Consider the following 23,195-nt stretch of genomic DNA (forward strand, 5'->3'; position numbering starts at 1 on the left):
TTAGAACATATCAAATTTTCATGCCATTTGAATGATTTTTCGCAGTTCTATGAACATTTGAATTTAGAACTTTTTTTTGGAGATTTCAAAATTTTCGCAAACTTTTGACCGGTAGTGTATGTCTAAAACTATTTTTCAAAATTCAATAACACCATTACTGATTTATTTTCTGACAAAATAAATATATATTAATGAAATATAGAGGCCTACTTGTGTGTCTTTTTCCTATAACTCCAGTAGCATTTGAGCTAGAGTTCAGAAATTTGAAAAGTGGGAGAAACGAGCAATTTATGCCTCTGAACTTTTAAACATTTCCCAATTTAATAGTTTCACAATTTGTCGAACATCTAATAATCTATTCAATTTTAAATTTGATTTCATTTCATTAACAAAGAAATATATTGCTAACATGCGTTGTGCTATTCAAAACATAACAGTTTTATTGTTGCTAATGTATACAATGATATTCGTGTCTTAAGTGAGTATTCACATATACCCTCTTAGGACTCATAAGGATAATCAAAGCTACCCCTAAATATTATACGGATATATTTATAAAAAAAATAATTTCGTAATTCGTAATAAGTTTTTATTTTGAAATAAAATTAGTATTGAATGTGTGTGAATATTGCTGACTCTTTGCGTTCCTCTTTCGATGATGAAAATATTAAGATATCTTTCAAGTATTGAAATAAAAAATCAAATGCCCTAAAAATTTTGCTTTGAAATGCTGAATGGTGGATGGAGTATTTCTCAGAATAAAAAAATCATCACTAAATGGAGTTATGATAGTTGTTTTGTGTTTCTTTTATCAGGCAATTTATACTTGGTAATAAGTAATGGTTTTGAAATGTGAAATGTGAATAATCAATCTGTCTGAACATTCAGTTCTCTATATTTTCCTCAGGGTCTTAATGCTCCATCTTTTTTTATTGATTAAATGCAAAAAATTCATCCATTGGAATTTGAATTGACTATTAATGTAGCCATTGTCTAACATGCGCTGTACCCTCCTTTCTAAATCAGGCATATTTTAGCACTCATTCATCATGCATTGCAACTTCGTCAATTAACAATAGCGCGTATTTTTCACTTTATCTCCAGCAACCCCATTTTTGCTCAATGTGATTTTTTTTTTAGCCATGATCGTCTTCTTATGTTTTGATTTTATTATATTTAAAAAAATGAGAAGCTCAAAAAAGTAATAATAATTAATAAAAATCACAATGGAAAAAGTTGATCAGATAGCACCCACATCTTTAACAATCATTAACTTTTACTATTGTTAAACAAGATATTTGTTCGGTAAAAATAATAAGAGCTTGTATTTGAAATTATTTAACAGCAGTTCTACAGAAATGGTATGTTTTCTGCATAAATATTCTTCTTAGAAATAAATTGAATGTATTTCTTTCCTATTTTAAATAGTACACCATGGAACTAGCAATTTTAACTTTTAGTATGCATGGCAATATAGAGTAGAGAAAGTGGGCATCTGAGCAGGGTTCTATCTTCAGGCTAGTAATTTTCAAAAAATGAAAATAAATGAATAGATAGCAAAAATACTAACTAAATAATAATAATAATACTAATTAAATAAAACTAACTACATAATAATAATAATAATAATAATAACTAAATAATACTAACTACATAATAATAATACTAACTAAATAATTTTAATTACTGAAATTGCGCAGTATTGATAATCCAAAAACCTTTTTGCTTTATTGTAGCGATGAAAAGGGAACGAAAACAATAGTATCCTTAAGTATGGAGAGAAAAAATTTAATTAAATAATTAGAAAATGAGATACATTTAAAATTTTTTAGATAGGTTTTTTTTATCGTGCCCTTGAATGCGAAATTTTTCTAATTGACACCAATGTTTTGTACATAAAACATGAAAATTAAATAATATTATATGAAATTTGAAGGACAGAGAAAAAAAGTTAAAATCGAGAATTTTTTTTCCAAAATAAAGGTGAAAGTTTTATATTCTAAGCGATTCTCTCCAAGGAATAGCACAGAAAGAGATTTTTTTGTTAGAAGATTTTTGTTAGCACTGATTAGATTTAGCTCGATTTTTCACTAAATTGCTATTTTTTTATTACAAGATTTTCTTACAGAGATCATAACTGTGTCACAATTTTATGTTTTGTTTTATTATTTTTTACAACTATACTAAAATATATTTTAATGACCATAATTCACTTAGATAAGAATATTAAAAACTACTCTTTCATATACTGTTCTTATTTTTATTAAGTATTTTTATTCCTTTAAAACTTCATATACAAAGTAATCGATTTTGAAATTAATGTGAATTACTTTTGCACATGAAAATGCCAATTGAAATAATGCTATTTAAGTAAAAAACAATTTCCATCATTAAGTTTCCAAAATTATTAAAAACGTTTCTTTTACTTTTATTACAGTTTTTATAAAATCACATTTGGATCTGTCATGAGAAAAAAATTTTAATCAAAATTTAGACCATTTTCCAACTAACCAGTGGGTTTAAATTTCTTTCTGTAACACTATGCCTAGTGGCAGTAAAAGTTTCATTGGCATCATTGCTACAGAAAGATTTTTATCACCAAATATATTTTTTACCCTAAATCTTTGATCACTTTCCGAATAACTTAGGTACTCTCAATTTCAAATACAGCTTTTTGTCTGAGAACAATGTAAGTTTTAATCTTTTTCTGACCAACACAAGCAGAATTTGTCTCTATGATTTTATCTGAAATTCATCGTTACTAAATATTTTGACCACTTTCTGACTATCTAATGTGTTTAAATTTTAAATGGAGTTACAAGTGTTAAAAGTATCAATTAACAATACAAGTATCAAGTATCATTTTGTTAAACAGCTCTTGATAGAATTTTTTTAGCTATATCAACGTCTGGCAGAATTTAATACCAATCGAAATTTCGATCCCCTTCTAACAAGCTATCATGCTCAAAGTTTCACTAGTGCCTAATGCTAATTTAATTTAATATTCCTTTTTTAAATAATGTGAATAAATTAATGGCTATATTAACACTATTTTATTTATCGAAACTTAAGTAGGTAAAAAAAACTTACAGACATAAAAAACATTTAAAAACTACTTTTTTAAATAGAAAAAATGTTTCAAATTTTGTCTGATTAAAATAGGTATCAAGCCTCAACTAGCTTAGAGTGCTTTATTTAAAGTAAAAAGAACTTTTATCACAATCGACGAACAACCCTTCTTTCTGACGTCTTTCGAAAATACTAAGCTCCATATTTATTTGTTTTAGGACTCAAAAAAATCAAATTGTTTCCTATTATTTTGTTATCCTATTAAACAATTATCCACTTGAATAATGTAGCTTTAATAAATTTTAATTTGTTGTTTTTTTAAACCCCTTATTATTTTTACCCGTACGTTTTTAATAAATTACTGTCAGAGTTTTATGTTACATTGCTTACCAATTATTAAACGCTGCAAGTTAAAAACAGAATTGATAATCCCCCAAAAAATTAAATAATTATCTTGCTTGTTTCCTCTCTTTTAATTCAATTTGTTAACTGTGACGACCAGAATATTAAAAATGTATAAAATCTATCTCGTCATCAGCCTTATTTAGCTGCCACTTTTAGCGAGATATGTCTTCTTATGGCAAAAATGTATACGTTAAATGAAATTAAAACTCTTATTGATATCTGATTTAGACAGGCGAGTACGGGAATCCTTGTTTTATAATTTTAAGCTTTACTGGATCTAGCTGTCACACTTTTGAATATGTAGTCTTAATAGCAGTGTTTATGTGACGCTTGATATCATTTTTAATACTTTTTATAAATTAAATTTTGCACTTTTTTAGTAAGTGTGTGTTTTTTTACATATGTAAATGTTTTACGAATAAGTAAAAGGTGTCAATTCAAAAAGATGTCCAATCGATATAAAGCCACTCCTATATATGGCCAAAATACTCGCCACACTTAAATATGACTTGAATCATGAAATGTTGCTCACTTTTTATCAATACCTGGAGGATAGTGACATCAATATTATGCCAGGTATCAATGGTGGTATCTTTCAATTTTGCCACATATAGAAACAGCCACTTAGAAACTGCCCCCTAGAGATAGAAACAGTCCCTACAGATGGAAACAGCCCCCTACGATTCTTAGGGATTGAAGTTAGGAGATAGGAGAAGCAATAAGCAACCTGCGATGAAAAACCACTACTGTGAAAAAATTTTATCGTAAATTGAGGTAGTATCTTGCTAGAAGATTTGGCTCGAGCTACCAATTTTCCTGAAAAATGGCAATAAATTAGTTTCTAGTATTTTTGGGTAATCGGTAGCCTTTATGCGATCTACGGTAAAAACCAAGTTAAGTTTATCTTCATATTCAAAACCTCCTACACCTATGGCCTGCTGATCATTGGAGAAGATTTCCGAATTTAAAGTTTCATTCTATATATACTTTGCGATAGAATAGAGCAAAGGAAATAGTTCTATTCTATCGCAATGAACATCAGGGTTACTTTTAATATGTGTTCTTCGAAAGCGTTAATTTTGGTTAAATTTTGACATAGTGAGTTGTTGTTAATGAAGAATGCTTTTAAGAAGACGAAGAATCCATAATCAACAGCTCCCTGACTTTGAACATGGTCGTGCAAAAGAACTGCAAGATGGTGGATTTTCTTTCTGGATATTGCAGGACTGGGGGAAAATGTGTCACTGTGCATGTGCAAATGTATCACCGCGTTTTATTTGACCATGATTTCCGTTGAATAGCCGACCCAATTTTCTTGAGTTTGCGACTACCAATGTTCTACCCCATAGCCTCGTAAGAACCTAATCCAGCAGACGAGGGAACTCCTAGATCAAGTATTGAAAGAAATTTGTTTCCGTTGAGGATTTTCTGATGGAACTAACCCACAAATACGTCACTTGGAGAGGAAAATCACGAACACCTCCCAAAAGTAGCCTGACAGCAAGGAGACTTTAAACCCTGATCCATCTATTAAAGAGGATATTTTACATCAGCACAGTGGTTGGTGCAGGTCGGTTGCGGAATTCGCATCGACCAGCCACATCTGGGATTCGAACACTCTTCTCCACATTAGGAGGTGAATACTCTATCCCATTGAGCAACCAAGGCTCACGGCACATGGCAGCAGTGGTCAAGGGAATGTACTGCTTCAAAAAGACTGGGTGGACATTCGACACTACTCAAAGGGAAGATAACCGTATACGGTGTATAGCTGTGACACAGTTTTATTGTAGATTTTGTTTTCCTCGAAATATTCATTTCAATAGCTCGCTCTTTATTTGATGTCAAAAGTTAAAAAAATATAATAGTAAATAATCGGGGAGCTAAAAGTAATAAATTATCGAAATATAATTAAAAGTAATGGATTGAATGTTGCCGGAAATGCATATTATAATTTATTTCAAAATGTTTAAAATATAAAAGACTCTTGTCAATTTAAATATTCCCCAAAACGAACATTAGTGGAAAGATTTTCTAACCAGTTTTTGCTCATTTCCTTCATGATATAATATTTAAATCTGAACTCTTAATACTCTATGAAGAATGCAGAGATGGTGCAGTTTTTTTTTCCTGATAAACGTTGTATATATTTTTATATATCTCCAAGAATTCATCATTTTTTTGATGAAGCAGGGATGTGACCTCACGCTTATTCCATCAAATTAAATTATAAGTCAAACTTTACACAGTAAAAGTGAAAATATCTTATTAACAAATAGCAGCAATGAGTAAACTATATTTTGCTGGGTGTAAGATTTTTAGAAAAAAAAATTTTTTTTGGGGGGGGGCTTTGATTCATGTTCAAAAATGCAATGCTTACCTATTACCACATTATTTATTTACCAAAAAAAAAGAACTAAAATGAAGTAAGAACTTTCAACTTATTTCTCAATCTTTTAAACAACTTTCAATATTTAAGTATTTCTTTATGTTTTTATAAAATAGTTCTGGAAAAAAATGTGATCTTCTCGTACGTGAAGCATTGGAGTGTGTAAAAAAATATTACGATCACATAGCAATCGATTTTCGAAATTTATTGTTTAAGATAATCTACTTTGCTTTTAAAAAAAGAGGTTTATATATCGTTCACTAAATATAAGCAGTATAGGAGGCTCCGTCTCCTTTTCGCTCTGATCACCCATCCCTTGGTTGATTCTTGCCTATTATAGTTTCTTTTTCCTAAATCTTACGTCAACTTACGATTTTTTTTTTAAAAAAAAAGGGTAATTTAAGAGTAAATTTTGTATTTGTTACTTGAATTTCTTAAAATTATATATTTAAGGTAAAGTTTAAAAATTCATAAAAAAAACTTTCAAACTAAGGGCAACATGAAATTTTTTATGTTACGCAAAAAAAGTTACATTGAATTGTTAAACATAAATTTCAAAGTAACTTTTTCTAGATAAAAACTGTGATTACCTGTGTTTGGAACTAAAATATTAATAAAGAAATAAAAAAAAACAATGAAATAAAACTAAATATATTATTTTATATTAATTTTTTATTAAAAATTATAAATGTTCTTATTTAAGTTTGCTAAAAATTATATAGTCACACTTAGATCTTAGTTTTTAGCTCAAAACATTGCTAGAATTATACAAAATCTACATAAAAAATTTCAAAAATTCCATAATTCTTTTTTTTTTTCAATTTTTATTTTTGTAAAGTGTGTTTGAGTAAAGGAATTTTCTCAAAATTATCGTTCTTCAGAAAATGCATTGAAAATGCAAGAAAATTCTGAAATATAAGAAACCTGCTACAACAAAAATACCGTAAACATTTTTTTAACGTAGAGGTGAACACTCAAATCAGCGATTACACTAATATTTTTGAATATTGAGGGAAAAGTATATAGTATTAAAAGTAATATTTCATCCGTGTTGCATAATAATCAACAAAATGCAAAATTAGTTGCTGTTAACGTTATTGTTCCTATTTATGAATTCCGCTTATTTCTTCCAACAAAAGCAAAATTATCACTTTAGGTTTAAAAAAAAGGATTTATTTTAACCTATCTTCAGTTTCATAAACTATTAAAAGCGATAAAGTTTTAAAATTAATTTCTTACTTACCAACACATTTAGACCCAATTTTTTCATATCCTTCTTTACAATCACATGTCACTATGTTAGAAAATTGGCTTTTCTTAACACTGCATTCAAAGTTTTTACCACAATTGCATTCTGCAGAACAAATGGCAGTTAGAATTAAAATATTTTGGAACAAATAAAGCTTAAATCATAAATCGAATCATGCTTATGTAACGTGGTTTTTTTGGAATGACGAGTATTGTGATTCTTCTGCTTTTTATTTATTTTTTTATTATACTTAATTCTAAAATAAAATACAAATTCGCGATAGTTAATTTTGGTGTATTGTGTAGAGACTCTATAGTTCATATCTAGATGTACAGTGCGCAAAATAAAAAACGAACCACCCTGTGTAACTTTTGATTTATCTTCCTATTTTAGAACTCAATCTTAATGGTTTGAGACGATGACCTCAAATATGCTAATTAATTAGTGCAGATGATATTTTAAGTCACAAAATCAGACATGAAAACGTACTTTCTCCTGCTCGGTATAAACATACCTTGTTTTCGACCTATTCCGATTTTTGACTCCGCTATCCGGGAAATATGATACCAAAAGCTTGGTTAGGAGAGTGGTCCAAAGCTTAGACCCTTTAATGTTAATTCCAATGTTTGCGTATTTCACCATATCTCGAAAACTTAAAATATAGTCTGCACTAATTAATTAGCCTTTTGGGAGTCACCCTATTTAACTATTGAAATTGAATCTTAGAACGTGTTGATCCGATCATTAGATCAAAAGTTATTTGGTTGGTTCGCATATTTTTTTCTTTATTTTGCGTACTGCGCAATGCGGAAAAAATGAAAATGTGCGTTTTACTCTAAAAACGCGTATTTTCTAGATAAACATGCCATTTTCCAGCACATTTTGGTATAGCAACCTCAAAATTAAGGGAGAGAGTTGACGGAGTTTTGAAAAGCTGTCATTACTTGTTTAACTGAAATAGTTCCAAATTTTGTTACTCACTTTGTCCAGTATCAGAAATTAATCACCTCTTCATTTTTTCAAATTTTTCAACGATGCAGTCAATTTAATCTCACATACAAAGCAAACTTTACTAATACAAGTTCCTTAAAAATTAGGCATAAAAATATATTTGAATATATGTATTGAATATATATATATATATATATATATATATATACGCGTATTTGAAATTTATATAATTTCGATTTGTTAAAATCTCAACTTACGTATCGTTAAGTTGAATCTTATACAATGTTAATAAAACATTTAATAAATCTCTATTTATTCTTTATATCTCCATTCCTATATATCCCTTATTCTTTCTGTTTTCCTTGCAATTCAACTTTTACATTTCTATTCGAAACAAAATTTATAATTTATCTAATTTCTTAACATATATTATTTGCTAATTTATACGCATTTATAATAATATACTATTTTAAATAATTTTTTAATAAATAATATTTACTATACTAATTTTGTAACATAACATTTTAATTAACATATTAATAATTAAGAAGCTTTTGAGATTTAGAGAATAAAAATAAATGAAAGAGATTTTTTAATAGAGACCTATAAGTAGAAAAGGTATTTTTTTTTTATAATAATTAATTGTGAAAATTAGAAACGCCTTCCCTTTGAGGAACTTTCGAAAATTTAAACTGACAGGTAGTTATCTATATTTCGGCATTTATAAACAAACATAATTATCAGATTATTCATATGTTTGATTAAACATATGAATAATCTGATGCGTGTGATTTATGAGTGTGATTTTGATCTACCCCTTTCAAAATCACACTCGTAATCAGCGACTAAAAAAAATTCTGTCCTTAAGAAGTTTTTGTTTTGTAAAAAAGTAATAAAAGCTACGAGGAAAGCTCTTTTAACATTAACACAGTTCTCTTCATTTTATTTGCATTTTATCTGAATCAATAAAAATAGCAGATTATAAATTAATTAGAATTTTATAGAAAATAATACAATTGCTTCGTCTCTTTAGAGTTTTACCTCATATAGATTTAAAAAATAGAATCCTGCGAGATTTGAAAGTTGTAGCACAATTGTGGAAAAAAATTGCAAGGAATCTTATGCCTGATAAACAATGATGACAATTTCAGGAATATTTTAAAACTACAGCACATAACTTACAGAAGAGAAAATATCAAATAAAATATAAATGCCAAGTTACCAGATTTTATTTTGGAAACTTCTCTATAGCAATGGCGTTTACTAATTTTACAAATAAATTATTAGATCTTTCATTAATTGGCTAATTCGGATATATAGAATTCCATTTTACAGCAAAGAGCAATGCAACTATTAAATTTTTTGAATTCATTTTTAAGCATTTTTCATCAATCAATATTTTAGATTTAAATATAAATTTTCAAAAATCTGCAAGTCCAGACAATAAAAAAAAATTTAACTTTTCAATTTTTTTCATAATTAACGATTTCTCTACATAACATAAAACATGATGGTCTACCACAGTTTTCTGTTGTTGTCAGCGCCTTTTTACTGACTGGAAAATCAAATTGTAGGATCTAGTTTTCCCACATTGAATTCCATATTGTTTTTGTTGTCATCCGCATAAAATTAATAAAAATCCTAAAAAAGGTATTGTAAAATTTCAAGGAAAGTCTGTACTAATATTATTATGATTTTGGTTGTTTTCTAACTTAAGAAAATAAGACTAAGAGAATTGTCTTTTTCAATTATAATTTAATTTTACTCTTTATTTTACGATGAAGTTATTTAAATCGGTATTTAATCTTATCAGCAGTTTTCCAATTATTATTTTTTTGCAAATTTCATTAATATACTATTGTAAATTGCAGTTAAAGAGATTCGTCATATGATTTCGATCTAAATGATCAGCTTCAAGCACTAAGTGATTCATAAATCCGTCTGTTAGGTACACGAGAATATTAAATCACGATTGTGAGTTGTGTCGTATCATAAAAAAATTACGTATTTCTTTCGAAAAAGTTAAAACTAAGGCTCCTATTCTGTCTAATTCAGGGGCTCTAGTTAAAACAAGCATAATTAAATAAACACCGGTACTGTTAACTGTCATATATAATTTAGGATATTTCTTTGAGATATTGCCATAACAATATATAGAATTAATTTCCAATCAATCATTCGAAAAATATAAAAGTAATCACTACATAGGCCAAACTAATGTTCCATTTTATTTTTTACCCATATTTTATCGATTTATAAAACCTAAAAATTATAATTTAATATTTTCTAAATATGTTTTTTTTAATATTCATTTGTTATGTAACAATGTTTATGTTTAGTTTTTAGTTGGAATCTGTTCCCCTAGTGGAACTCGTTGCCACTATATATAAATTCGATGCGGCATTACTTAAGTATATTTCTGTTTACACAATCCTTATTTCATGTTTATACAAAATAGTATAGGAAATAAAAACCTTCTATCATTATTTATCCTTTTTCTTATACAGAATTATGCTTAAAAAACTTTATTCTGTACAATCCCAACACAATTTGAAATTTTGCCTAATTATTGCATTTTTTATAACACTGCTATAAAATTCTGTTATTAACATTCTAGTTAACTTATGAAATTAGAGATATTCACGAACGATAAACATTATTCTTTTCAAATATGCCATGATTGCGATACCTGTTATTGCAGACTTAAAAAAAATAAATTGTATGGTAACAAACCTTTGGTCAGTCAGGTGCATTTTTAAGTAAAAGAATTTAAATTCATTTTATTATAATTACTTTTAATAAATATACTTTTAAAGTTGAATATTGATTAATGACAATTAAGATTGCCATTTTTCAAAGTATACTTATAATCATGATAGCAAGTACAGAAAGCAGAAAAAAACCCGGGCAAACAATTCTTAATATGACTTTATTAAGAATTAATAAATTAACAAAATTTAGCAAATAATAATAAGGGTGAACTTTTATTAATAATTAAATTTAAATAGTTTCAAAAACGCCATTTTCGCTACATTGCAAAGATACAAGCGTTTATTGAAATTTACAGTAATGAGCAGCAAGACCCCTGCAGAAGAGAGAGTGATTGCTTTAGAGTGTCCTAATTTTTGTGTGGTTTAGTGCAGCCCCTAGACTCCTAAATGGACCATATACTGGAATCCATAGTATAGAAATCTAGCTAGTAGGGTGGCCATTCTGTAGTTGATATCATGTCCGGAAAATGTCCCATGCTCCTCCCCTGATTCTTTTGACTCTTGTGAGCTGGCGCAGAGAATTTTGAAACGCCCATTTTATAGTGCTTTTGTGGTTCAGTGAAGTACAGATATTTCTAAAATGAATTAGATTTATTTTAACACCGTTATTCACTAAAAACAAGAAGTGGTTTCAAATTAGGTTGAAATCCGCTTCTGAACATGATTGATTTTGGATTTTGGTGTTGTTAAATAATCTCCGAGGTACTCGGAGTGTCTAAAGACCAGATTCTATCTTTCTGGGAATTTTGAGCTCGTTGGATTGTGAAAAGCTTCTCATCAGCGAAACGGAATTCCTGCCTACACTTACATGCTACCCATTGCTGAAAAATGTAAAAAGTTTTGTGCCTTTTCATTACTGCAAAGAGTGACCATTTTTTGAAATGAATTAAATTTATTTATTAGCAAACATACGTGTAGGAAACAGTGTGGTAGATCTTGCAGCTAAGACTGGAGGGCCTGTTAGAATTAAACTGTTTGACCTTGAAGCTGTCAGCTATAATCAAGATACTTTAGTCAGTTGTGCACAATGTATCATACCTGAAAGTTTTAGTTGCAATACTTTTTTATAACAGATTTTTTTTTCTAGAAAAAGTCAAATCATCTTACAACACTAGTGGAGTAAAACCGGGAACATATTTTCATTCAATGGAAATTCAAAAAAAAATGGCTTACTTTTTTATTTTATACGACAATTCAAGAAAATTATTCATGTAATTTATATGGGATGCGGTCAATACCATAGGCACATGGAGGGGGGGGGGTAAAGAAGCACAATGGATGTCCGGAACAAAATATTAAGTCTATTAGCTAGTTTTTTTAAAAAAAACAAAATTGTCAAGAAATTCTTTATATCGAAATAGAAAGAACTAGAACTTTATATAAAGGATATTCAAATATTATATACAAAATATGAAAATAAAGCTTCTTTCTAGTTCGAAGAAGCTCTTAATAAATCTTGCTCTCTGGAACTTTTATTCTGCCTTAGATGTAGTTATCTTCTTCCTTCGTTGCACTACAGCTTTCGTGGGTCCCGCATAGACTCACGCCAAGGGGTTGAGGACAAAACCGTAGTAGAAGACAAGCTGACAAATTTTATGTTGGGAATTGTATTATTCATAATTATAATAAATTTAAATTTTGTTCTACAAAAATTTCCAGATTTAATTTTACATGTTTTACTATGAAATATTTTATCATTTTTAATTTTTATTCCTGTACAAATTTCATATACTTTTGCATAGTCCCTCGGTACTCTCTTCCTTACAAATGCAATATGTATCGTCTGACCATCTTCCAACATCAAATGAGCAGCCAATTCCTTTCCCACAATTGCATTATGAAAGGAAAAAAATAATGTATATATGAAGTTAAAATATGTATTGTATAAAAAAATCTAATTGTTAAGTTTTAAAATGTGAAATTCATATATTCTCATTAAAATATTACAAACTGTATAAGTTCAAGTATATTAATATGCATCTATCTATGCACTATTTAGTGCATAGATGGTTGTGATCATGACTGTTAAAGCTGAGGATTGAATATTGATGTGGGCAATTCTTACGTGGCATCCCCAGCAGACGAGGTTAAGAACCGCCTGAGGCCAATGATGAAATGCCCGAAACTAATGATGTGTGTCATGATAGTGTTCAGTGTTTAATCAAACAATATTCGAAAATAATGTTCATTGATGTTGCTGAAAGAAGAGGGTTTTTTGTTAAATTCTAATTGTCAACTTTTAAAATATGAAAATCCAGATATTCTCAGTAAAATATAACAAATTGTATTAAGCTCAAGTATATTAGTGCATAGATATAAATAAAAGTAATATGTATGATGAGTAAATATGAAATTGAAATAAATAACTGATTAAAGATCCTAAATTATAGATTCTTAACGAATATAAGTCATCATCATGAATTAGGAATTTGCAACCACTTTAATGCCAGTTTTTTTGCGTGCTGATAAACTGAGTATCTAATATTCAAATTAAGATCAAGCTAGTTCCAAAGAATAACAATATACAACAGGTGAAACACCAATTTCAAACTAGCACTAAAAACTATGTGAAAAATAAGAGTACATTGCGGTTGAAGCAATAAAAAAATGTCGCAACTGAAAAATAAAACGGTCAACAAAAGTAAAATACTTTTACAAAAATCAAGGTATTGTTTTCAGAATTTTTCATCGGTCTTAGAGGTAGTATCAGGTTACGAAATAGCTCTCATTTCTGCCATAGCTTATGCTCGCTGTTCAATTAAAATAGTCCTTTGAATGTTTTTCTGTTTGTACTCACTTAAAATGAACAAGTGAAAATAACTCAACTTGAGTGTTATTTAACTCTTTCATCTAGAAAAAAGCGGCCTTCTTTTCTTGAGTTAAAATCACTCAAGTGAAAGAGTTAGATGGAAAACACTCAAGTTTGAGTGAAAAAATTTCACTCAAACTTGAGCTATTTTCACTCGTGTTTGAGTGATTTTCAGTATTACTTGACATTCATGATTCATTTTAACTTGAATTTGTGTGAATTTCAATTACTTTTTATTCATAATTAGCATCATTTGAGTGAATACATTTTAATCATACTAATGTGGGGATGACCTTCAGACAATGCCAACCTTCATCTATTAAAAGGTACCTCTGGTTACCTTTAGAACCAATTTAGCACGTCTTACATACTAGTGAATTGATGTTTAATTTTTGTAGTGGTAGTTATGCCGTAATTATATCTGCTGAACATATAAATATATAGTGTATAATAAGAGCACAAGCGTTATGCGCCAGTTTGGGTGCTCACTTACCAGTTTTTCCACCACCGTTTATTAAATTGGCAATGATAGTTGCGATTTTTACATTATACAGTTCAGCCAATCAATCAGTTTGAAAAACTTCTTTAATACGTGTTAGCTGATGAGCATTTATTCGTCCATCAAGAAGTTGTTGTTATTATCATTAGTGCCATTTATTATTTTTTACCCAGCCTTATTGAAACGACAAAAGTACAGCATTCTCCTACAATATCTCCTCCCCCACGACTGGATGTGCGATTATTGAATGTGGCATAGAAGAATAATTAATGAAATGAAAATTAATTTCACTGAAATAATTCAAAAGTGCCACTTATTGTTTTAACAGCATATAAATATCTCTCTTTATTTTTGCATTCATTTATGCACAAATTTCTATACCTAGGAACTTTGACAATCACAATTTTAAAAAGATAAAGTGAAAGTCAAAAAATTTAATGCATTATAAATTCTCCACACCGATTAATTTTATTCCAGATAAGAAACAGCGAGGGTTGAAATATTTATTTATAAAAAGGTCTTACTTTTGCATTCCTTGTCTGAATATTTTCCGTGCTCTGGCCAACATACGCATCCTTTTCCTTCAACGCAGTCACCATTCTTGCACTGGCATCCTGGTTAAATTTAAAAGATGAAGTTATTATTTTTTAACTTGAGTCTTTAATTATATTTGTTTGCAATGTCATTAAGGAAATATTCTCATATAATTATAAACTGCTGTTTGTAGAAAATGCAACACCATGAAGGAATCATCAGAATCAAATGAAATTCGCAGCAAATGTCAATTATAGGATATTATGCAAATTAATAAAGTTTCAGAGCCATCGCGCGTGCGTTGCGCGCGCAGCGCCCTCTGAATTGATGCTGAAAGCGTATAAATAAAGTGCTGTAGCGGGACGTTGAAAATAGTCTATGATTATTTGTTAGTGGCAAACGTTTAGTGAGACCTGAGTATGCCTCCACGACGGAAGAATAAGAAATTCAAGCAACTTACGGAGTTTGAACGAGGGAGGATAATCGGCCTTCGAGAAGGAGGATTTTCCTATCGCGCAATAGCAGCTCGTATGCAGCGGAACAGTTCCACAGTGATGCGAGTTTGGAAGCAGTGGACCGACGAGCACCGAACAACTCGAAAAACAGGCACTGGACGACAGAAGGTGACGTCAGAGCGCGATGATCGACACCTGCTCCGCATGGCGGTGAATGATCGCACAGCTTCCTCCAGGCAGCTGGCAGCACATTGGTCTACTGCTACAGGTGTACAATTGTCGGCTTCGTCAATTCGTCGTCGTCTGCTGCGCCGTGGATTGCGTGCAAGGGTGCCATTATACAGGATTCCCCTCACGGCGGATCATCGACGGCTGCGTCGGCAGTGGGCTCTTGAGCACAGAGACTGGCGAGCTGATTGGCACCAAGTTGTCTTTTCAGATGAATCACGCTTCAATTTGTGGACCCATGATGGCCGTGTTCGTGTTAGACGTTATGCCGGTCAACGCTGCCTTCCTGAGTGTATTATTGAACGACATAGTGGTCGAACACCCGGAGTTATGGTCTGGGGTGCGATTTCGTATCATGGACGATCCAATTTGATACGAATTGAGGGTAATCTCAATAGCAACAGATACGTCCGTGAAGTGCTACAGCCCGAAGTCGTTCCTTTCCTTCAAGGCATCCCTGGAGCTATCTTTCAGCAGGATAATGCACGCCCACATGTTGCGCGGACTGTTAGAGACTTCTGTTCAGCACAACGCATGCAACTTCTTCCTTGGCCTGCTTATTCGCCGGATATGTCGCCTATTGAGCACGTGTGGGATATGGTTGGTCGGCGTCTCACTCGTGATCCGCGTCCTGCAGTTTCCAAAGACGAACTTTGGTTGCGCATACAAGCGATATGGAATTCTCTTCCTCAAGCAGATATTCAACATCTGTTTGACTCCATGCCACGTCGTATAGCAGCACTTATTGCAGCGCGTGGTGGCTGCACCACATACTGATTTCGGACGCTTAATTTGTTTCTTTTGTTTTGAAAATTTCATCATTTATTTGTATCAGTACAAGTCGTTTCTGCATTAAATTTCATTTGATTCTGATGATTCTTTCATGGTGTTGCATTTTCTACAAACAGCAGTTTAGAAAAATATGCTCCCGTGTGTCTATTATACAAGTTTAAAATATCCGTGCCAAAAATACCCCAACTAAAAATAAACTGCCATTTTTTTTCCGAATTGAAATATTTTACTATCAATAATATATTTTCTTTTGCGTAATCTTAACTGTAAAAATACTTTAGTTATTTTTCAACTAAAAAATAATAAAACTTTATATTATATTGAAGTAATTCGACTGTCATTGTTTGAGAGGTTTATTTTCTGTTGCATTACAGCAAAATTGCGACTATTTGAGTATTTAAGTGAGTCTAAACTTATATATTAAGAACGGAAATAACGCACACTATCCTTATTAATGTATATATTAATACATAATTGACATAATTATATTTGTTTTGTTAGTACAATTTAATTTTTTTTTAATCTGCTTAAAATTAAGTATTTAAATATTCCTGCATTTTGGTAATTTTTGAAATATATGCTTTTTAATTTATTATTTATTTATTTATTTCTTACGTAAAAATTTCTTTCACATAAAGTTGGGGTTGAGAACAATATTATAATAAAATGTGAATTCATAAGAACAATAAGTTTTTTTATTCGAATTCGTATTAAACTAGAACTGTTTCAGAACTAAAATTTGACTTAAAATTTGGTCTAATGAAATAAATAAATTTTATTATTTTTGCTTTTAAACAGCTTAATATCAAAAGAGTTTACGTAATTAAATTTGAAAACGGATATTCAATCCCAGAAATTTTAGATTCAATGATCTCTTTTTAAACTTTTGCTTCGGAAATTTATTAATTTTAGTCTGTTGTTAAAATTTAAAAATAAATTTAGGTGTTTTAAAACAAATACTTATTTATTGTTTATTTTTTAATTAAACAAATATCTTTCTTTAAAAAACATTTTATAGTATTTTAATGGCTTATAATATTATAATGCTATGGCAAGAAACGCAAAAGATGCAAATCGAGTTTTAGAAGTTCGTTAAATTTAAATGAGAGAAATTTCTTAGAAATATGATTACATTACAATTTATTTAACTGCTAATTTATCATATTCAATTAAAACAGTCAAATATGGAAGATACTCGAACTGTTTGGCATGAGAAAATTCGCTTATTGACTATTTTCACCTAAACTGTTTGAACAACCGGAATTTCATTCATCGTTAATTAGGTCAAACTTAGGATGCCACTTAGTTTCTTGCAACTGAGAACATGCTGTAGTTGAGAGGGACAATTTGACATACCATTACCGATAGGACTGGGCGATATTAGAAATTATATATCGTGATATATCGTCAGTTTTGCATCGCGATATAGCGATGTATCGCTTAAATTTTCAAAAAAGATTCATTTACTTTAAGGCACAGAAAGTCAGATTTCTATCAAGACTTCATACGCATATTGATTTAAATCAATTTATAAATTTGAAAATATATATGTTTTGCTAAAGAAAGATATTAAATAAATTGACTAAGATGTACAAATCTTACTTAAAATATTTATTGAAAAAATGTGTGTAGATACAGAATGAAATATTTGCACTTCTTTATCGTTTATAAGGTATAAGCAGTCTTAATTTAAGTTAACCCCTAAAACACCCTTAATGAAAAAAAATATTGTTATTAAACAAAAGCTGATTTTAAAATTTCAAAATATATTTTAATTAAAATAAAAGTTAGATTGACTAAAAGCCGAAGTTTAAAATTAAAAATGTTCGAATTTTAAACTAAAAAGTAAACATAAGATTTGTAATAATTTCTTAAAATTTTCGTTCTCTGAAAGATTTCTCAGTTTAAAAATAAAAAGGGAATTTTATAAAGATATCTAGCTGAAATTATTGAAAGAAAATTTAAAAAATTAAAAAAAAAGTTTGTTAAGAAATTCATTATACACTTAAAACAAAGTGTTAAAAATATTTTTTTTTTTTAAAAAAAAAAACTTTTTTTAACAAATCAATATTTGCTTGTACTATTATGCGTAAATAATTACAGAATTATTAAGTTCGATCGTAATGTTCAAATTCTTAATGAAGAAGTAAACACAAGTTTTGTTATATTTTCTAAAAATGATCACGCAAATAACAAAAGATTTCTTAGTTTAAAAATAAAAAAATAAATAAAAGTGAAATTTATCAATATATTTACCTAACAGCATAGGAACAAAATTTAAAAAATAAGTTCGTTAAAAAATTATTTGTATGCTTAAAACAAAGAGCTAAATAAATTTTAGAAAAAAAATGCTTCTTAAACACTATTTTTATTATTATTTCATATAAATAATTAAATTAAATTAAATAATGACCGAATTATGAACGAAAAACAAAGTAAGGCAAAGTTTCTTAATTAAATTCTTAAAAATAAAAACAAAAGAATTGTGATATTCGGTAATATATTTAGCTAATTAACTAATAATATAAAACGAAAATTAAAAAAAAATAATGATTTTACTCTCTAATAAAACGAAGTAGTAATTGATAAAAAAAAAAAAAAAAATGAATAAAATTCGCAAACTTTTCAAATTCTTTTGAACAAATAAAGTTTATTGACTTATGTCCAAAAAATAAGTTTTGTTTTAACTTTATTTCTAAAAATAAAAACAACTCAAGATTTATAAATTTAAAATCAGTAATAGAAGCCCATTAAATTATTAGAAGTTTTATCCGAAAGGTTTTTAATAAATTAAAAGAAAGTAAAAAAATAACCTAACAAATTTATTTACTTTGTAATTTAATTCCTTATGGGTGCCTTAAATTAGATTTCCGATAATTTTCACATTTAAAAATATAAAAAAAGTTTTGTCAGAAAATAAATAAAAAACTTACCTAATTAATGAAGAAACTTTTCTTTATAAATTCTTTTCAATAATAGATTGCGTTCAGAACAAGGTTACGACGGCGATCACGAAGTTAATCCCATTGAAAATAATCTACAAGAAACGATTTCAAATCGCGAAGGTGCGAAAACGAACATGTGATATAACGATATAAGGTCTCAAAAGTGATTCTGATTCTACCGCTCATCAGTCAAGGCCGTCTCAACATAACGAAACAATATCGTCTTCCACAGCGCGAGTTGGCATCGGAACGTAAGAGAAAGTCCTTGCGTGTATCGCTATATCGTTATATCGTCTTCTTCACTCGACGGCTTAAATCAGATTTCTGATGCATCGCTTGGAATGAAAGTTGCTGTATCGGTTTGCCAATATAGGCGTTAAATCGATATGTCGCGATATATCGATTTATAGCCCAGTCCTAATTACCGATTTAACGGTTGACACCACAATATCTACACATGAAGAGTTTCTAGCATCTTGAAACTAGTGACCCTGGACTATTATAATACGAAACTCTCATTCCAGCATAGATGACAGCACCAAAGAGCGTTGTATATCAAAAAAGTTTGATATTTCCCATATCTCACGATAAATGGTCAATTAACAATTTATATAATTTTTATTTTTTCTTATCCAATCAAAACTGTCAAACAACATAAAGAATATTGTATCCAACTGGTAACTGTGGGAAAAACTGCATATTGACTGCTTTCTACTCATATGGTTAAACAACCAATAAGCCCACCTAATGAAGCCACTGAGCTCCTTATAGCTTGGTACATACTGAAGCCTAGAGGGCTAATCTATCAATCTCATGACCGGCTGCATAGGGGTTCAAGTCCCAACTTTGACGCCATAATATTTCTTTCATTCTTTTAACAGATTAAGTGTTTTTAATGTTCCACCCTTACCAATTAGTGACCGTTGAACATTAGAATACAAAAATATGGAAGCACCATCGAGTCCAGTATTCAGAAAGTCTAATATTCCTCATTTCTTACGAGAGATGGTAACACCATATAAACTTATTAAGCCTCATTCAACGGTTCATTTGACAAACTTTTACTACAGTCTAACTCCAATGTCCATTACTGAACAAAAAAGCTTAACATATACTTACTCTAATATCAATACAACTATACAACTAAGTATTTACAGAAGAATTGCTCAGATTTATATATCTGTATATTTACTGTATTTTTGAAGTTGGCACAACTTAAAAATTACGGATATACAAACTGCAATAATTTTGCAGTTCTTGGACTTCAAAAATTCTGTAGTGAAATGAACCAAATTAATTCTAATAATAAATTTTCAAACTGGATTTTTTTTTAATTTCATGTCTTTTATACCAGGAGTATTAAAAATATTGATTACCTTTATTTAAAATATAAACTATGGTCACATAATATTAGGAGAATCATAAAAATTCTGAAAAAGATGCATAACTTTTTTTAAAAAATGCGAAAGGAAATCTTACATCCGAAATAATATATTTTACTAAATGGTTGACTCTTTTTTGACAAAGGCATGTTTAAAAAAACTGCTAAAAAATGCATAATAAACTCCCGTAAATACTTTTTCCTCAAATAAATTTGACATATCTTATTTTTTAGCATTCACTTTTTTTCACTCTATACATTTCTTCACGCATCAAACGCTTGGTTTATAATGAAGTCAACCAAACGTTGTTTACGTGCTATGATAATAAATGAAGTTTGATTCAAGAGTGCATTATTAAAAATAGGTTTTAACGGTTGATCAGATAATTGTTTAAAATTTAACTGCAGCAAATGTATAAACCCTGCTGTTCTGTTAGAGACTATTTAGCGCAAAACTATTTTTCATGCTACTTATAAAAAATTTCGAGCAAAGATTATTGCTTTACTTTTCGTGGATTTGTATGTGAATGCATTATATTGTTCCTCAAAAGAGGCTTTTCTTTTAAAAATATAAGCAAAAGGTTTTTAAATTTTTTATAAGTATACTGTTCTGATCAAAATTACTAAAAATAAATATTTTTTTTTTTTAATTTTACTTCAAAATTATCTTTTTGTGTTGCTTATTTAACAAGAAATGATGAAACAATGTTCTATAGCAATCGAAGATGTTTCATATGAAGACAAAATTTCAATTAAGATCAAATGCCATGCTGTGTAGTCCCTGACTTAGTCACATGACTTGAGATACAGTCATATAACTTCATGTGTAGTTTCTGCAGCACGTGGCTCTAATCAAGTGAAGGGTGTGTCGTATTAGTTCTATTTACCTGTTTCGAATTGTATGATGATTTAATATACCGCTTCTTGTAGAAGCAAATCAAAATAAAAAAGGTAAATCAAAGATATTTGAATAACATTCAAATAGCGAAGCATATGTAAGCATCTGGTAGTAAAATAGAAAGCATTTCTAAGGAGGAAAATAAAAAATAAATGGGAAGAATGATTTTTCTGATAATGGTGATACTATTCATACTTTGCCTACTTATAATGCGAAGCAGACTCAGATGAAATATAAGCTAGTCATAAAATTAACTTTTTTTCTGGCAGAGCTTTCCACTAATATTATAAAAACCATTCCATGTGTTAATAAGTATGACTGATTGATAGTGATATATGCAACAGGTTCATTTGAGATTATATTTAATCCACAATCCAGAATGAATTAATTAAAATGACAAATATTTGTTGTCTTCTTTTACTTTCTATCGCTGTTTGCTCTTTTATGTGGCGATGAGTCAAGAATGATTTCAACAATAAAACAATAAATTTAATTAAGAAATAAAAGAAAACAAACTACTTCAACAGCCGAGTACATTGCTGCTTCCTAATCGTTTCATATTAAAAATCTCTCTCTTACATTTGTAAACAGACACAGTAGTTGTGGCGCTGCGCCATCTGCTGGACAACTCACTACTAAGGGGAAATGTTAACGTATTGAACAAGGGAAAGTTTATGAAAAAAATTGTAAAAAACTAAAAATTACAGTTTTTCAAGTATATGTTCGGTTACCATTAACCGCTAATAATTATTTTCTGTGTGTACAAATCACATGGGAAATAAATTAAATATTTGAGTCACCCAGAAACTAGTCTACATACATTTCTTGGAAACATCCCACTGGAAATATTTTGGGAAATTTCTCGTGTTAATCATTTAGATAACAAATCGACTAGACAAGAAAGGAGACGCAAAGATAAGCCTGCTTATGTTCGAGAAACTTAGGAAAAGTGGCGCAAGATTTTTGTTTGGAAAAATGTTTTAGTACGCAGTGAGAATGTCAAGTAAATTTTTAGCAACAATTCATATCTTATCCAAGGATATCAGGATTATTAGCAGTGACATATGATTATAAATTAAACAAAAACGTGATGCAGAATTAAATTTTCCCGACAAGTATGATAGAACTAGCAAGCAATCTAGCAGCAAGCTTGAGTTTTAAAAAAAGAGGCAGGAAATAATATCAAAAATCTTCAAACTTTTATACGAAAATGTAGTTGCGTTATAAACCAATTTGTAAATTTGCATAATACAGTATACTGAGCATTTTGCATATCAATAAAGTAAACTTAAACTTAACAACTCATCTTACTTCGTGCCTGGTGGCACATAAGGACCTTATCTTCTTGCACCAGTTCTCTCGATCTTCTGCCCAAGATCTCGCCTCGGACCAGCTCATCCATGCCGTCTATCTTCTTTCCTCTTCCACCCTTTTTCTCCATATTAGCATGGGTCTGCCTCTTTTCCATTTGCCTTTTGGTCACGTTAAGGCTACTAATGGTATTCTTGTAGGAGGCATTCTCAATACGTGACTTATCCTTTTCCATCTTTTTCATTTTATACAGATGGTGATTGGTTCTTGACTGGTTGTATTGTGGAGTTCGGAATTTGATATGGTCAGAGGCCAGAAAATTTCAAAAATACTTCTCAAACATCTGTTTTGCTAACTATTTAGTTTTGTACTCTGAAGTTTTGTTAGTTTCCATGTTTCTAACTCATACGAGAGTATACTCCTTTACCATCGAATTAAGAATCTTAATTTTAGTCTTTAGCATTAATTTATTTGATCTCCAAACTCCTGACATTTTTTTGAAGCAAAAT

At 29.6% G+C, this 23,195-nt stretch overlaps 1 protein-coding gene across 1 annotated transcript in view; it reads right to left on the bottom strand.

The window, feature by feature from the left end:
• The window catches only part of LOC107446126 (neurogenic locus notch homolog protein 1), a gene marked incomplete in the record, with an annotated part of 98,987 nt that overhangs the window by 70,525 nt on the left and 5,267 nt on the right, over positions 1-23,195 (bottom strand). The window contains 2 exon segments of the mRNA XM_071184773.1: positions 7,107-7,217; positions 14,667-14,756. Coding sequence (XP_071040874.1) covers positions 7,107-7,217; positions 14,667-14,756 — 201 coding nt within the window.

Source organism: Parasteatoda tepidariorum, chromosome 9, assembly GCF_043381705.1.
Source record: "Parasteatoda tepidariorum isolate YZ-2023 chromosome 9, CAS_Ptep_4.0, whole genome shotgun sequence".
Classification (NCBI taxonomy): domain Eukaryota; kingdom Metazoa; phylum Arthropoda; class Arachnida; order Araneae; family Theridiidae; genus Parasteatoda; species Parasteatoda tepidariorum.